The following is a 17,242-nucleotide window of genomic DNA, read 5'->3' as shown; positions in this document are numbered from 1 at the left end:
ATTGTTATTTTCTTCTGACAATTTATTAGACACATTGTTAACACTGTGATAAACATTCACCTGCCTTCAGAAGTGCGTCAGTTATTCATGGCGTGTATCCTAGAAACAATCCTCCATCCTGAAACCGGTTTGAGTTTCCCGGGCCTGACGTCACTGCCAACGCTCACTCATTGGCCCAGTTTAGGAAGACCAAGCGTTCCCAGGACAACAAAACGCTAAACAACTGACCGAGGTAACCTGCGGCAGCTACTGACCCGCTCAGAAACACCGAGGATTAACATTCGCTTCAGTACATTCGAAGTTTTCTGCGTTAAAGAAAGTTAAAGGCTTGAGTTGAGAAAGCGGGAATCCAGGAGAAGAACCTCAAACATGGTAAATCCTAGAAGCAAATTTAACGTTAGCTTGGCTGCTAGTTCACGACCTCAAAGTTAACATAACGCAGGTTTCTGGTCACGTGTTTTCTCCTCCCGTGTTATTGTTGTGGACACAGAGTGGTAACAGGATGTACAGCCACCAGCAGAGGTTAATGGCTCAGCGGCGGGTCCAGGAGCAGCACCGGCAGCAGGAGGCCCAGCGGGTGGACAGAGAGCGGCAGGTCCAGGCCAGCCTGAGGGAGGAGGAGGGCTTCGAGAGGAGGAGGTACCTGCGACAGGTGCAGCAGGAGCTCAAGGAGAAGCAGATAGAGAGCGCACTGCTCAAGGTTTGTGTGTCTGTTTCGGGGGTGACAATTGACATTTAAGCACGCTCTATTCGGTTTTATTTTTCTGAATATATTGGTTTTCACTTTTACAGGTGAGAGATGGATCCATTCTGAAATCTGGTGAAATTTTTAATCAGAAAAATCCTTTCAGCATAATAGCAAATACTTCAAATGAAAAACTAAATAAAATTCTTCTGGAATTAATTAAAATGCATGTAAAGTATCCAAATGAAACTAAATAAAGCAGTAGTTGTTTTTCCTTGCAGCATAAATAAAGTAATGGAATACATCTAGTATAAAGGCATAGAATAAGAGATTTTGAGACCATCTCCATTTACATATATAATCTTCTTCTTTCACTGTTCCCATCACCACAGTGGATCAACTCCTATCTCACCATAGCACCAACCCTCCGTCCTTAATTATAGCCATGAATTCCCCCTAAGATCTTCCTCTTTTCCTCCTTCTTAGCAGCTCCATCTTCAACATCCTTTGTCCAGTATATCCAATGTCCCTCCGCTGCACCTGTCCAGACCATCTCAGCCTCACCTATTGGAATTTGTCTCCAATTTCAGATCTAATATATTTTCCATTTCTGATTTTACATCAGACCAGTATCTTTGCAGCTAAACTCTTTACAGTCCAAAATAAGACATGCTTTTTAAAGTATTGACCAAGTCTTGATCGGATTAAGATGTGAGGAGTTTACTGTCCATGGATCCAAAATGTTAATTCAACTAAAAATGTTAATTTTAATGCCTTGTGACTTGATACTTCGCCATACTGGAAAATTCAAAGGTTGTTCCCAGATTTCTGCTTGATTACTAGAAGAACTTGTTCTTTGAGTTTGTTTTTAGTATAGTTAATCCTTAAAAAGCCAATACTGACAGTGCTGACAGGAACAGTGCCTATTGGGCACAGACTCAAGCCCCTAGAGCATCAGGCGGCACTTTGTCTTATCCTTGAGTTAAAATTATATGATATTTACCCCCTAAGAACAAAAAAAGAACAAAAGATCACAGAGAGACAGCAGCACATGTTTGTGGCCAGGAGTTATTTTGTTTCATAATCAATAACTGACTACAGATTTTAGATCCAAACTTTGAAAAAATATCCCTCTGACACTTTTCTCTTATCTGAGCTTTAAATGTGATAAATAAATGTGATTCGCAGGCAGAGGAGGATCGAGTTAACCGGGAAAAGCAGCTTGAACAGGAAGAGAGAATGGCCAGGGAGCTGGCCCGCATCAACCACGATAAGCAGAAAGAGGAGAAAATGAGGCAGTATATCAAAGAGAACAGGTACACACACACACTGACCTCGTTACCCTGACTTACTGGAGGCTCTGGGTCAGTAAACAAACACATTTGACATTTGTCACTTTCTGCCTGTTAAATATTTTCTCTGTGTATTTTTCAGCACGGAGCTTCGAGAGCTGGAGTTGAAGCTGAAGTCTGCGTACCTGAACAAGGACAGAGCCGCACAGATTGCTGAGCAGGAGGCCATGAGGTTTGAGACAATGGTGAGTCCTGAGGGCAGACTTTCTTTGAATATAACAAATACTCTTGAAGTGTGGAAATTTTAACAGAAAACACCCAAAACTCTCCCCACCCAAAACTACTACTTTTGGGTAAGTACAAAGAATACAAAGGCTGCTCTGAAGTCTGTAGGTTGTATAAATATGATGTGTCTTTTAGCGGGAAGAGGCAGACTACGCTCGCAAGATGAGGAGCGACCGGGAGCGGGTAGCCGTTGAGCAGCAGAAGCTGCAGCAGAAGCGCCAGGAGGAGATGGTGCAGTATCAGAAAGAGCTGGAGCAGCAGCTCATGGAGAGGGAGCGCAGGAGACAGGAAGCGTATGAGGAATTCCTCAAAGAGAAGCTCATGGTGGACGAGATCGTCAGGAAGATTTACGAGGAGGATCAGACGTGAGTCGCTACTAATTCATAATCTCTTCATGGTTAGTTAAAAAAATACCTGCAAAAAACAATAGCAAGTGTCTCAGACAACAGCTTCCTTCTAAACGGGATGCAGAGGTAGCACAGGATGAGTGACTTTTTGAAATGTTTTCCTGAAAGGGAGCGGCAGCTGAAACTGGAGAAAGTCCGAGCCACTCAGCAGCATATCGAAGAGTTCAAGAGACAGCAGGCCGAGTGGAGGCGCATGGAGCGAGAAAGGATGGAGGCCGAGAACCGGCGCATCATGGAGTTTGCCATGCAGCAGCAGCACATGGAGAAGGACAGGATAGCCAAGCTCAAAGAGAGAGAAGAGGCGAAGGAGCATCTTCATAAATTGGTGAAGACTCTCGGCTTCTTAACTCTTTGGTGACGATGCCGGAGTGCATCTGTAACTAACGTCTCTGTCCTCTGCAGCTCTGCGTGAAGATTGAGGAGGAGCAGCAGCAGCGTGAAGAGATGGAGCGCGTTCGTCAGGAGCTTTATTTGGAAGAGCAAGAAGAGGCTAACAGGCAGAGAGAAATCGTAAGGAGCTTTACTCTGCCCAGCTTCCTTCCACAGGAAAAAGAGTGTGTTATGTTGCGATTTTGAATTGACTGTATGGTGTGAATGCTTGTCTGATTCTCTGTGTGACACTCGCTCTTACTCTTTTGTGTAACAGGAGGAGATGGAGAAGAAAATCAGACAGAGGCTGATGATGCAACAGACCTTCCAGGAGCAGCTGGCTTTCAAAGAGATGCGGAGGCAGGCTGAGAAAGAGGAAGAGGAGGCCTTCAGGAAGATGATGATGGCCAAGTTCGCAGAGGACGACCGTATAGAGCAGATGAACGCCCAGAAACGACGCATGAAGCAGCTTGAACACAAACGTGAGGTGGAGAAACTAATAGAGGACAGAAGACGACAGCAGGAGGCCGACATGGTGCAAATTACTCTCTTTGATCATTTTTTTAATCTTAATGTATACTTTTAATGATGTGCTTTGTGATATTTTGATTGCTCTTCCAGGAGCTGGAGGCTAAAGAGAGAGCGATTGAGGAGCAGAAAGAGGCATTGCGGAGACAGATCGTTGAAGAAGAGAGGCAGAGGCTTCTGAAGCGTCATGCGACACAACTCCTTGGATACTTGCCTAAGGTGTGAGGCGGTACACGAGTCACAAATAATTTTACGCAGCTTCAGATCAAACACATGTATGACCGCTTGTGTTTTGTTTCCAGGGCTTGCTGCGGGAGGATGACCTGGAACACTTAGACGAAGACTTCAGAAAACACTTTAAAACACGTCAGGCTGATGCGTTCTCTGATGATGGCTGGGAGGCCAACGATTAGATGCTTCTCCTCCAATCTGCCACTAGAGGGCAGTGTAGAGTTACAGAAGTATAGATACAAGGGACCGATTCAGGGACATATTTTTATTAAGAGGTGCTGACAGGCACTGAGTTAACATCATTCCAAACAGACGTGGCAACTCAGTCTGCCAATGTTTAACTGAAGAGACAAACCAAATCTACTTATCATTTTTTCTGACAATGTTCTGAGAGACAACTGAGGCCTACAACACAAAGAAGTATCCTAAAATAACAGTGACCACTGTTAAGCTTTTTAGCTTTTAAAAAATAGAAGTGGAGACATTCAGTGGTTATTACTTCCCCCAGTCTAGAGCCTTCATGAATTCTTCTTCTGTGAAGCTCAGCAGCTTAGCAGCTTCAAAATGCATCTGCACACACACAAAAAAAAAACCCTTAAGATTAAAAACTAAGCACAGTATCCACTAACAGAGTAACATGATGACTCGTACCTTTTGCCTTTTGAGAATGTCGATTAGCTTCAGTTGTTTCTTGAAGGCCATGATGAGTTCAGCTTTCTGCTTTTTTAGCATTTTGTTTTCAGCCAGCAAATTTTCTTTACTCTGATGTTCCTCAGTTATTTTGTCCTTATTTATAAAAGAAGGCAAAAAGCAGAAATTAGTGCAGGCTCAGCAGGACCTCACCTTGTTTGTGCAATCGGAAGTTGTCAGAGCAGATATTTTAGTGTGCGGCTTAAAATTCAGTTCTATGTACATGTGAAAGATCTTCAAAATAAGATGTTGGTGTGAGGGACATAATAGCATTACCTTAACTCATATTTTTTCTCTGTATCTTTAACTACACCTATGAATTCATGTCTATAAAAGTTTTTCTGCTATGCCTCTTTAATTAGAATAGCTGATATACAAATAAATATAAGACACTTTGTGGCTGTTGTGTCTCTATAACAAGATTTAATGATTACATATTGGAATTTTGTTTTTGTTATCGGTTTTAAACCTCTGTATTTTAAACAAATGTTTTATTTTGATGGTAGTGTTTATACCTGCAATGGAAGTCTGCTTTTTAATAGGACTGGACTGGAAAAAAAAAATCTGTCCTGGCATTTTTGATCCAGGCGGCCCAACATGACCACTCGAAAAAAACAAAAATCATTATATATCCTGCATACACATTATATATATATATATATATTCCATTTTACTTGATTATAGATATTGAAGCAGATAATATAAGACTATAAAACAATAATTAGACCCAAAACTAAAATCATAAACACTGATCTCAATCACTGTCAGAGCGACGTTAGGGGCTTCTCTCTTTTCCCGTTTGTCTCTTACCCTGAACAAACAGCCCTTTTTATACCTACTGCTTCATTGAAATGGTCATCCAGATAGAAATGTACAGACACGCAAGTCATATAAGACCAACTCAGTGTAGTTGGTGACTTGCAGAGTACACATCACAAGTTTGCAGCATGCAAATGGCATGCAAAATTAAGAAGAGTTATAAAAAGCAAAGCTCTGGATAATTTCTTTGAGGACATAAAACAGCACAGCAATATGGATGACCCTCTTTCTGAGGAGGAGGAGGATAATATAGATTATCAAGCAGAGGACAAAAACAGATCTGATGAGGAGGTCACAGGTGCGAACCTGCTCGTGTTTTGATTTGTTCATGCCATTGTCACTAAAAAAAAGTCATCATGGCTATCACAGCCCTTGAAGGAAAAAAAAGTCCACGGTGACATTTGGAATGACAGTGATGAGGAATACCTGAATGCTTATAATGGTGCCCTTCTTGCTGCAGTGTACAGATGAAGCAGCGAGACCAAGCATCGACAGGCAGAACTATTTTTCAGGCAACAATGTTGCTTCAGACCTTTATAGTCCTTAGATTTTACAGCAGACATACTAGAGCAACATCTGATATACTTGCTCCCATCAAGGATGTATAGGAGAGATGGGTGCAGCTCCTTCCACTGAGGTTCAACCCAGGGCCACAGGTGACCGCTAAAGAATATTTTGTTCCTTTCCATATAAAAGTGTTACTATAGGCAATAACACTTCTCAGTAATAGTAGGTAATATAACCTTTTTTTTTCTAAATTCTCTTGAGGTTTGATTTACAATTTTTTTTAGATAGAAACAAAAGGTATGCTGAGGAGAGAAAGGACCTGAAAGGCCATGCCAAAAAAATTAAAACCAATATTGTCAGACATAAGGCAGCCTAACAAGGTAACTGATAGGCAACAAACACACTGGATGATTAAACACTGTTCTGAGGCTATTTTCTTTGGCTGATTTAAGACACGGGTCAAAACTGACCTGTTAACTTTAGAGATAGTTACAGAAGCTATCACAAGATGAAGGTTAAAGTAGCGTTATTCAGTACAGACACTGGAAAATCACCACTGTCACTCCATAGACCTGTACACAAAGCAAATTGGTAAGAGAGTTGTTTTATATTGAATTGAATTCATACAAATCCTCCCTTTATTATGCAGACTCAGAGCAGAGCCCTCAGATAAGATGAAGAGGTAAAAAATGTCAGCAGCCTCCACCTGTAAAACTATTACTGTCTTGGGCTGTTGTCTCATTGTTCCCTTTCTAGTGCATCTGCTGTTCATTTTATTAACACCAAAGCAGCTGAAACTGATTAACAACCCCCTCTGCTACTTAACTGACCATATCAATATCCCACAAGTTTAACTGACTTGATGCTGTACTCTGATTAAAAAGTATTCCTTTAATTTCTTTGACTAGTGTGTATTTCTGATATAAAGACAAACATAGAAAACACAGACATGTTTATACAGGAATCTTTGTTTTAATGCTGTTACCTTTTTCTCCTGTTTCATTTTGTTCAATTGAGTCTTCAGCCTCTCCACCTCCTCTAGAGCTCGGTTCAGGCGGACCTCTACCGTGCTGTGGACAGCTGTTGCTTGTTTGTGGGATCTATTCAGATTTTCTATCTCCTACACAGAGCACAAAAACAGGTGACACACAACAGCAGCTCAGATGAATTACGCTGTCCAGTTTTACTGCTTGTTTTAAAGAAATTGTTGCAGTAGTAATTTGCTCTGAGCTGTTGGCGACACACACCTTGCTCAAACCAGACACTTCCAGTTGAAGTCCATCACATTTTTTGTTGGACTCTGCGGCTAAAGCTCGGTGCTTCTCGATTTGTGTCTGCTGAATGCTCACGGTCTTCTGCAGCCGGGCTCGATCCTCCTCCAGCTCCTTAATCTTTGCGCTAAGCTTTGTGTTTTCATCGTCCTGCAGAGACACAAGTTCAGACACTTCAGTCTGAGCAGTAGAAAAAACAATCCAGATACAATAATACATCCATGCTGTGTTAAACGATCTAAGGATCAGGACAAATAACCCTATATATTTTACCAAAGTAACTTTTGTTTCTCTAATGTAAGGCATCAGCAGCAACATTTCTGTTTATAGTTGTATATATAAATATTTACATTACCTTCTTGTAATATTCACATGAGATCTGGTCCAGTTCCTCTTGCATAATCCGGAGTTTTGCCTTCAGGACTCGTATTTGAGCTTCTGAAACTCCTTAAGCGACAACAATCTGATTTATACGCTTGTGAAAAAATCTATATAAGCATATGAAACTTATCACATGAATTAAATAATCTCAAAGCTCCAGTTTGGCCTTCATTTGGGATTCTCAAGGGGCAAAAATCATCTGACAGAAAAAAGCCTATTCGTGGAAAACTATACATGTTATTTAGTCATTGTTCCCACAGAATAAAAATGTGGTTTATTATTTTTTAAGTGAAATAAGCATTACCTGATCCTACATTGTCTCCAAAGTTAGGTATTTCATCCACAGCATTTTCATGAACTACAGCATTGTTCATTTTCTCCTCCATGCTGTGAATTGTCTTTGCCAAGAATAAATTAGCAGAATCTTCTACAGCTTCAAAATCATCCTCTGAGCTCCTGAAACAATCAAGCACAATTTCGTGAAAACCTGTAAACTGTGATTCCTCCTGGAGAATAAATCTCACAAAAGATTTATGAGCAGAAAGGCTTGAAATGGATTTAGAAATTATATACAAATAAAACTCACCCAGTTTTAAAGTGGGGATCTTTCACTTGTTTTCCACTCAGCATATTTTGTGATCTTGATGCAACAATTCTTTTGGTTGCCTCCTAAAAGAATTACACAAAAATACTGAAGTGACCTTAAAGAACTTACAGCACCTTGTTACCCCAACAGGACACTTCTAAGGTGACCCTGATAGGTCAAAAACACTGCAACTTAAGAAAACACCAGCAAATAGAAAAATGTGCCACAAAAGCTAAAAAAGCAAATTCACAAAAGAAGTGTATCTGAAGAGACGATAAAGTAATGGAACAGCTGCAGAAGTGCTGGAAACCAAAACATCTGGAGGATTGCACTGAGACATACTTCAAAGAAATGGAGGATTATGTTTTGTGTCGTGGGGTTTCAACAAGATTCATATAATGCTGTCCATCGATGTTTGCTTTTAGCTTTTTACTGTTATCTTATCACTTCTGCTGCTGTTCTTTACTTGTTCATCCATGAAGTTACTGTGTGTTTGACCTTTCAGGGCCGCCGTACACTTCACTCACAGATTGCTTACTTGTTGTTTCCAAGGTATAAAAAAAATAGAAAAGAAAGAAAAAAAAGTGGAATGGGAGGCAGAGCTTTTAGTTATCAGGCCCCTCTCTTGTGGAACCAGCTCCCAGTTTGAGTCCAGCTGACAGTCTCTCTACTTTTGAGATTGGCCTTAAAACCTTACTTTTGAATAAAGCTAATTGGGCTGGCTCACGTGAACCTGAAGCCTCCCTATGCTAAGCTGTTAAGAGCTTTGGTTGAGGGGCGTTTTCTAAGATGCCCAAGCAGTTTTCTTCACTCCCCACTGGCTGCTCCTCCGTGAGGTCTATTCCTGCTAAAAGGGAGTTTTTCCTTACCACAGTAGACAAGTGCTGCTCATATGAGATCATCTGATTGATGGGGTTTCTCTTTAATAGTACTGGGCCTTTTTTCTTCTTTAAATACCAATATAAAAAACCTTGTTTTCAACTTCTGCTAAAAAAAATAAAACTGAACAGAGCTGAAAACGTACACAACAATAATACAAACTGCTGAGCAAAATGCCTGAGATACAGACCTTCACACCAGGCTGCTGCACAGCACATGTGTGAGTCTTTGTTATCCTGCAAGTGAAAAGTTAAACAGAGAGATGCAAATGTACATGAATATAAAAAAATATCTTTCTTTTCAAGGAGGTTTTGCTAAAATTATATATCCGAATGATCGGAGATAAGGAAATCAAACCTTTTACCTGGACGTCTCTTCTTCTTCAGTGTCTGTGAGCAGGACATTGGATAAAGGCTTTGAAAGAACTTCACTTTGTTCTCTCTAAAATAAACACAGAGTTTTGAATTTAGAGTAAGCATGCTCCCTTCTTAACTTCTTTCATCTGACTTTTTTAGTGCTACTGCGCTCACAATTTTTTTTTCTTCCAATTATTGAATGCAAACCTGTTAATAACTTACCATAAGTTGCTCAGCCTGTCTAACTAAATCTGCTGTTTTGGCTTCCAGCTCTGCATTAAGGAGTCTGTTGGAAATAAAATAATGAATAAGCAGATTTATATAAACAACTTTTAACAAGTTGAAATTTAGTACTGCAGGATTGTTGGTGATACAAGTGGGTCACTCTATCTGGAGTTACTTTTTTTTTATTATTATAGGTAACCAGTACTGGTCAGTGCCCTAAAGAACTACTGATTAAACAAGTGCAAGAAATAGTCCACATATAACTTATTCTGACAGAAATGAGCAACTTAGACTAAAATGCAATGTTAAAATTATCAGAAGGGTTAGTGCAATTACTATATACAAAAATAAAGCAAGCAGGTGTGAGAACAACTCCTACTTATACTCTTCTTCTTTGGCTAAAAGTTCATCTGTGTGCTTCTTTGCCTGACCAGAAGCAGATTTTGACTGTGCCCTTAATTCAACTCTTTTGGACCTTTCAGCCTTACTGGTAGAGGATGGACGTTTCTTGACCTAAGCATCAACAAAAAATGACATAACAGGAGAGTTATCAACAGCTATGAAAAAAAAGTTTTCCTTTGACTTATTATTTTAACATAACTCAAATTTCAAGCTATTTTCTCAGCTTTGAGTTATTTTCTCAGAAGTTTCAGTTAGTGAGTCGAAATAATGTTTTATCAGTGGCACAAACAAGCATCCATACAAAACCCTTTGAAGGACAAATTTCACTTTCCATCTGATACAACAATACCAGCATTTATTTGTTAGATTTATACTCGTTAAGCTCTTATATTCTACTTTTTTCTATTTAACTATTTTCCACCTTTTGTACTTGTTTTTGCTAGTTTACCTGCTTTGTTCTGTACTTAGCTGTTCTAATTTCTTTTTATAAGTGCTGCATTATTTTATATTATCACTATCAGAGGTTATCCAGTTCACTAGAACATGGCTATGCCATATTATAAGGCTCTTTTTTGTAACTTTGATGTGCAACAGTAAGAATGAGACTGTGATGTTATGTTTTGGTGTTTTTTGTTTTGTTTTTTTGTATGTATTTTTTTTTGCTTTGTCAGTGCTCCTGTTGGCGGAAGCAGAAACGGTTGCCATAGTTACTTCAGTTAGTAAAACATTTTGGTGAGGCACAACTAAAAAGCTCAGCTTAATGGTCTGAGAGACATTAACATGAAAAAGTAATGTTACAAACCTGCGAAATGAAGGGCTGGACCTTTTTATCAGCACTTCTTGCCGCCATCGTGTCGCAGACCGAAACGACGCGATAATGGTTGCATAGCAACAGCTGGTACACCGCGGGCACAGTACGGCAACCCATGAAAGACAATTACGGAGATTTTTAAACGATTACAGCAAGTCATTGTTTATCGACGTTGTGCTAAAATACTAAAAATAATGTTTAAAAAAGGGTACTCGGATAGTTGTTGAGTTATTTGTTATATAAAAAACATTTACTCACACTTAATATTCATTTTAATACACATAAAGGAAACCTAGTCATATGTTAACATTTTATTTCATGCAGACTCAATGTGATTACATCAGAGGGTTGAATGACAGAATACGGTCCGTGTCTTTGTAATAACTAAGTATAGAAGCAATATTTTGGCCCAGAGGCTTCCCTTGAAGACATAACTGGTTAGATAGCCACCAACCACACCTAACTCAAAAGTCATTCTGCACTCTGCAATGTCTTTTGCAGTGTTGTCAACTCTTCAGTAAGGATAATCGGTGTCCTAAAAGTCGCTAGAAGTAGCTAAGTGACGTCATCGCCCAATTTGCATAATTGGTCCTGCCTATGTAATTGTAACAGACGCTGTAGGAGAGAAATAACATCGTGGAAGAGACAGAGTGATTTAAAAAAAAAAAACAGCCTAAAAGCATTTGAAATATATTTAGAACTACAAATTATTTTTTTCTTTTCTCTTGTTACTGTTTTCAATAATTCCAACCCTCCTCCTTTATCCGGACTTTGGACCGGCAAAAGTGATCAGAAATAGGCACTCTGGCGGAGTTACTTTTTTTGGTGTGTGTGTGTGTGTCTTTTTAAGTTGTATTAAACCTTGTCATCCACAAAAAGTAACAGTAAAAGAAGAACATTTTTAACCATTAACAATCAAAATGGACAGCTTCAGTCGAAATCGGATGTACAAGATGGAGTTATGGCTCTGCAAGGACATCCGATTTCTAAGTTTGCAATGATTGGGCTGATGTATTTCACTGCATTGATTTAAGAATCAATAGTTCAATAGTAAAAAAAAATTACAGTGTAAATGTAACAGCATTGTTTATACTTGTAACTTCAAAATAAAAAGCTTACAGTTGCAATTAACAGTAATGTATTACCCTGTAATTAATAATATTTTTATACATTTTACGCATTAACCCTCTGGTCTCTATCCTGGCCATTTGTGGCCACTTCTTTCTCTTTTTTTTTTGTTGACCATTTTTGCTGTGTTTATGCCAATGGAATGAAAGGGTCTAGTTTTTTTCAGCTTTAATAATTTTCAGCTTCTTAAATTCATCAAAAATATATACACTGAACATTGTTCCTCTTGCCTCGATCATGGAAACTTTTGGCCACCCGAAACCCATTATTATGAAATTTTAAAATTCCTTGTTATTGACAGTGCTAAATCATGCAATTTCATCATTTACCCATTTTTGGCCAACAACCAATTTCATGTAATATTCTTAGTTTCATATAGGGGCTTTTGATGACTTACTACACTGCAATGGACCAATAGAATGACACAGGTTTGATCTTAAGGATCTAATAGTTTGTACATGACATTACAATTTGCAAGATACACTGGAATATATTATCATCAAATATTACACAGGCTGCAGTGAATTTCTGTTGATGCAGGTTATTGACCTTTGAGTTTCCCAGTCAAACTTAGCTTTGAAGCACATGCTAAAAACACTTTTACTCTTGTACATTTCATAACAAGATACCATGGCCAAATTTTTAACTCTCCAAAAAAAAAAAAAAAAAAAAAAATTCAAAGCTGCAGCTGTAGCACATACAGTAACAAACACTGCTAGTAAATGTGTCCTTTATGCAGGTGCAGAAAGTGCTACTGCTGTAAGTAAGCCTGACAGCTTCCAGATCACTTATTTTTCTAGAAAGATGGCAAGAAGGCCATTGCTGCTCATTTCTACAATCTCCCAGATCTCTTGGAATACAATGCCTTTTTCCCATGAAAACCACTTCACAGTAGTAGGAGTCCTCTAAAACCTACAAATGAAGAGTGATCCTGGAAGAAATGGGGAGCACACTAGTGACCTCAACAATTGCAAGACAGCCTTGTCCCTGATGCTCAACTGAAAAAAATAGAAAGTTTCATCAATTATATGGTGAAAAAAATTAGACCTTTATCCCCTTTTTTCTGAAAGGTTACTGGTAAATGGCCTGCATTTGTATAGCGCTTTTCTAGTCCCTAAGGACCCCAAAGCGCTTAACACTACATTCAGTCATTCACCCCTTCACACACACATTCACACACTGGTGATGGTAATATATAATCTCTGTGGAATTTAAAGGATAAAAAATGAATTTAGATAAATGTCTGGTTTTGGTGACAAGGACTGGTGCTAATTTAAAGACTGAAGTTGGTCAAAGTAGAAAAATGTTTTAATATATCTAAATTTTATAGCATTTTGTGAACGTAAACAAAAGGTGGCCATTTTTGGCAACAAACAAGCTGAGAGGGAGTTTTGTCTATTTTGCTCTCCTTGCACAAAAATAACTGCATAATAATCAATGTGATGTTAATGACAGCTGGGATAGGCTCCAGCGCCCCTGTTATGCAGAAACTGACACTTTTTGCCACAAAAAAGCTGAAGGGATAGTGATTTAAAAAAAAAAAAAAAAAAACAGGATTGAAAAACACTTTATTTCTCAGCAGCATCAATAGTAACAAAAACACAATTTAGTTTTCACTCTCAAAGTCGATTGTTCTTATCTATTTTAAGTAGATTCTATATTTTTAAAACCTTTTATTCCAAAATATTGCAATACAGGATACGTTTTATTCAAACAAGAACTTTATTGAACAAACAATGAGTATAAAACATACAAGCAGATGAAGTATACAAGAGAATAGAACATGAATACAAATAAACAGGGTAAAAAAAATAAAATAGTTATATAAACACTAGGGGTGCAACGATACACAAAATTCATGGTTCGGTTCAATACTTTGGTGTCACAGTTTCGATATTTTTTTGATACAAAAAAAATGTTCATGCCTTTTTAATTTGTCATTTATTAAAATTATAAAAATATATTTTAAATCAAAAGTACAGTTTTTAAATTTAATGTTGCTGAAACAACAAAATAATTTAAAAAAAGAATAAATCCATCTGATCGAGAAATCACTCATCTTTGGCAAAGAGAGTTTATTACAGAGAAATGGCTCTTTCCAAAATAAAAGCTACACTATACCCTTCTTCTGGGCTATATTCTCAGCAGCATATTAAACATATCAGGTCCCCATAAGGAGAATCATGTGCTAACAGCTGTCTAAATGACTCGGGTAAAGTTTGTAGCATGTGTGCTTGTTGTTTTTGCCTGCTTCCACTTGTCTTTGCACTAGGATGATGTCAGCGTAAATGTGCAGTCATATTCGTTGTGTTCCCACTAGTGCTGTCAGCGTTAATTTCGTTAAAATGACATTAACGCCATAACGCGGCAAATTTCCGTTAACGAGTTACCGCGGATTGCCCGTACATGGGGCTGGACGGAGTCAACACGTTAACAAGCTAAGTCAAAGGAGCTTGCAAAGAAAAGTGCCTGGACTTCTTTAAGTTGCTTGAAGACGTTTCACCTCTCATCCGAGAAGCTTCTTCAGTTCTAAGGTCAAATGGTGGAGAGTCCCAGATATAAACCTAGTGGGAGTGACCCCCCACAGAGGGACAAAAGGACCCCCTGATGATCCTCTAATCGCCTGAGCCAAGGTGTGAAACTGGGTGTGGGTCCCAATCAGCCAGAGTTTCGGGTGTGTTCATTGTGAAACCTGGCCCCACCTTATCATGCGAATTCCTGAGGTCAGATGGCCCAGGATGTGAGTGGGCGTTAAGGTGTCTGGGAAGGGATCTCAAAACTGGATTATAGATGGCAGAGAGTTGGTGTCGTAAACCCCCGCCTCTGTTCAAAGATGGTCGCTCACAGTGGACATAGATGGCTTCTTTCACTCCTCTTTCAAACCATCTGTCCTCTCTGTCCAAAATGTGAACATTGGCATCCTCGAAAGAGTGTCCTTTATCCTTAAGATGCAGATGGACTGATGAGTCTTGTCCTGTGGAGGTGGCTCTTCTGTGTTGTGCCATGCGCTTGTGAAGTGGCTGTTTGGTCTCTCCAATGTAGAGGTCTGGGCATTCCTCGCTGCACTGTACAGCATACACCACATTGTTAAGTTTGTGTTTTGGCGTTTTGTCTTTCGGGTGAACCAGTTTCAATAACCTGCTCAGACAGAAACTGGTTGTCCATAACATACGCCTGCCCATACCAGAACCCCACTGCCACCATGGGCCACTCGATCCACAACGTTGACATCAGCAAACTGCTCACCCACACGACGCCACACACGCTGTCTGCCATCTGCCCTAAACAGTAAAAACTGGGACTGTGAACAGAACGCCTCTTCAATGTGCCAAACGCCATCGAATGTGCGCGTTTGCCCACTGAAGTCGGTTACAACGACGAACTGCAGTCAGGTCCAGACCCCGATGAGGGTGACGAGCATGCAGATGAGCTTCCCTGAGACAGTTTCTGACAGTTTGTGCTGAAATTCTTTGGTTATGCCAACCGATTGTTGCTGCAGCTGTCCGGGTGGCTGGTCTCAGGCGATCCTGGAGGTGAACATGCTGGATGTGAAGGTCCTGGGCTGGTGTGGTTACATGTGGTCTGCAATTGTGAGGCCAGTTGGATGTACTGCCAAATTCTCTGAATCACCTTTGGAGACAGCTTATGGTAGAGAAATGAACATTCATTTCACGGGCAACAGCTCTGGTAGACAGTCCTGCAGTCAGCATGCCAATTGCACGCTCCCTCAAAGGTTGCGACATCTGTGGCATTGTGCTGTTTGATGAAACTGCACATTTCAGTTTCATCAAAAAACAGGCACACCTGTGCAATATTCATGCTGTCTAATCAGCCCCTTGATATGCCACACCTGTGCGGTGGGATGGATTATCTTGGCAAAGGAGAAGTGCTCACTAACACAGATGTAGACAGATTTGTGAACAATATTTGAGAGTCATGGGTCTTTTGTGTATGTAGAAAATTTTTCAGATGTTTGAGTTCATCTCATGAAAAATGGGAGCAAAAACAAAAGTGTTGCGTTCATATTTTTGTTCAGTGTAGTTAGGTTGCTTAATATTTCCACTAAGTACTCTTTAAAATACAAGAATAGGGAGAATGGTGTAGGTTTAAGTTTATTCGACTGATCAGTGTTGCTGAACTATGAAATATTTTGGGTGTAGTGTATTTTTTGCATACAGGTATAACAGAATAGCTTTATTTTTGTTTTGTTTTGTTTTTTTATAAACTTGAGTATGAACTTATACAAAATGCAGCAAAATATTTAAAAAAAATGTTTTATTGATTACAAAATGTGCTATATCAGATTTATATCTGTATCGGCAGATATCCAAATTTATGATATCGTATCAGTATCGGACATAAAAAAGTTATATGTGCCATCTCTATTCATTATAATAATAACATAGAAATGTAAATCACATGGACTTATTTTAGATCAGGGATACAGTGTGGGGATGACAAATTAACCTGACAAGCTTTTTGCAGCAGCAGCTCTCTACAGTTAAACCTTTTATCACCTTTTGTGACTAAGAGTTTTATGAGTTTGTGAGCACTCGCCTTGATTATTGTAATGCACTTTATGTCGGTATTAATCAGGTCTCAATATCACACTTACGAATGGTCCAGAATGCTGCTCTTCGTCTGCTGACAAGGACAAGCAAACATGAGCATATTACTCCTGTTTGTGCTTCTTCACATTCGTTGTCTGTCCATTTTAAATTTTATTGTTTGCTTTTAAAGTTTTAAGTGGCTTGGCTCCCACTGACTTGGCATACTTTGTACAAATACACAAAGGTCTCTCCGATGAGCTGAACAGTCACTCCTTGCTGTCCCCACATCAAAACTGGAACAAGGAAATGAGTTGTCACAACTTCAGGTTTTTAACACCTTTCAACACCTTATCTCCAGGGCACTTTAGGAGAAGTACCAGAGTTAGCTTCAAGTCAGTTTTAGCCAGCTGTTTTGTTCACTTTTTAATCTTTCTTATTTATTGTCCATTTTATTTCTAGTTTTCCATGTTTTACTGTTATATTAAACAAAAAGGAATATTAAATATGGCTTTGTATTTTATCTGTCTTTTAACTGAAAAGTAACTATGTTTTTTGTTACCTTTCTGTATATCAAGGTTCAAAGTCATTTACCCCTCCTAGAGCAAAATAAAATCTGTAGAGGATTTGTTATAATTCTTGTTTTTAATAATAATACTATCCTATTACAACTGCTACTGTTAATAAAGACAATAATGCTATAATAATAATGAAACTAGCACACATGTAAAGCAGGAGTGTGTTTATATAAATGCAGTCTGGCACGGTCAGTGATGTCTTCTGCTTACATTTTGTTTTTAATGCTGAGCCTCTCAATGCGCATGCGCCTGCCAGACAGCTACT

The 17,242-nt window shown here is 39.1% G+C and overlaps 2 protein-coding genes across 2 annotated transcripts; one reads left to right on the top strand and one right to left on the bottom strand.

Moving 5' to 3' along the window:
- The first annotated feature begins 159 nt into the window (after window positions 1-159).
- mns1 (meiosis-specific nuclear structural 1) lies at window positions 160-4,910 on the top strand. The gene is made up of 10 exons (XM_086286939.1): window positions 160-372; window positions 491-700; window positions 1,874-2,001; window positions 2,120-2,222; window positions 2,398-2,627; window positions 2,778-2,994; window positions 3,072-3,179; window positions 3,316-3,573; window positions 3,660-3,785; window positions 3,869-4,910. The coding sequence occupies exons 1-10, from the start codon at window positions 370-372 to the stop codon at window positions 3,977-3,979; spliced, it is 1,494 nt and encodes a 497-aa protein (XP_086143065.1). The 5' UTR covers window positions 160-369; the 3' UTR covers window positions 3,980-4,910.
- On the bottom strand, window positions 4,048-10,833 carry tex9 (testis expressed 9). Its single transcript, XM_086286950.1, has 12 exons — window positions 10,716-10,833; window positions 9,891-10,024; window positions 9,509-9,572; window positions 9,295-9,371; window positions 9,121-9,166; window positions 8,052-8,134; window positions 7,770-7,921; window positions 7,440-7,531; window positions 7,061-7,234; window positions 6,799-6,933; window positions 4,449-4,583; window positions 4,048-4,367 (listed from the first exon to the last, which is right to left on the bottom strand). Exons 1-12 carry the CDS (start codon window positions 10,761-10,763, stop codon window positions 4,293-4,295), a joined length of 1,215 nt encoding a protein of 404 aa, XP_086143076.1. The 5' UTR covers window positions 10,764-10,833; the 3' UTR covers window positions 4,048-4,292.
- Between the last annotated feature and the right edge of the window lie 6,409 nt (window positions 10,834-17,242).

This window comes from Aulonocara sp. 'chitande type north' Nkhata Bay, linkage group LG1 (genome assembly GCF_057382095.1).
Source record: "Aulonocara sp. 'chitande type north' Nkhata Bay isolate Kocher_YH1m ecotype deep benthic linkage group LG1, A_spYH_male_GT1.1, whole genome shotgun sequence".
Taxonomy (NCBI): Eukaryota; Metazoa; Chordata; class Actinopteri; order Cichliformes; family Cichlidae; genus Aulonocara; species Aulonocara sp. 'chitande type north' Nkhata Bay.
This window is presented reverse-complemented; position numbering and strand designations above follow the sequence as displayed.

What these genes read in the sequence shown, in the direction of transcription:
- mns1 (XM_086286939.1), top strand. An exon ending in TAGAGAGCGCACTGCTCAAG is followed by an intron (nt 701 to 1,873) that starts GTTTGTGTGTCT and finishes TGTGATTCGCAG; the next exon opens with GCAGAGGAGGATCGAGTTAA. An exon ending in CCATGAGGTTTGAGACAATG is followed by an intron (nt 2,223 to 2,397) that starts GTGAGTCCTGAG and finishes TGTGTCTTTTAG; the next exon opens with CGGGAAGAGGCAGACTACGC.
- tex9 (XM_086286950.1), bottom strand. Translation starts at nt 10,763, where the DNA reads ATGGCGGCAAGAAGTGCTGATAAAAAGGTCCAGCCCTTCATTTCGCAG. An exon ending in TGCAGCAGCCTGGTGTGAAG is followed by an intron (nt 8,135 to 9,120) that starts GTCTGTATCTCA and finishes TAATTCTTTTAG; the next exon opens with GAGGCAACCAAAAGAATTGT. An exon ending in GATCCCCACTTTAAAACTGG is followed by an intron (nt 7,922 to 8,051) that starts GTGAGTTTTATT and finishes TGATTGTTTCAG; the next exon opens with GAGCTCAGAGGATGATTTTG.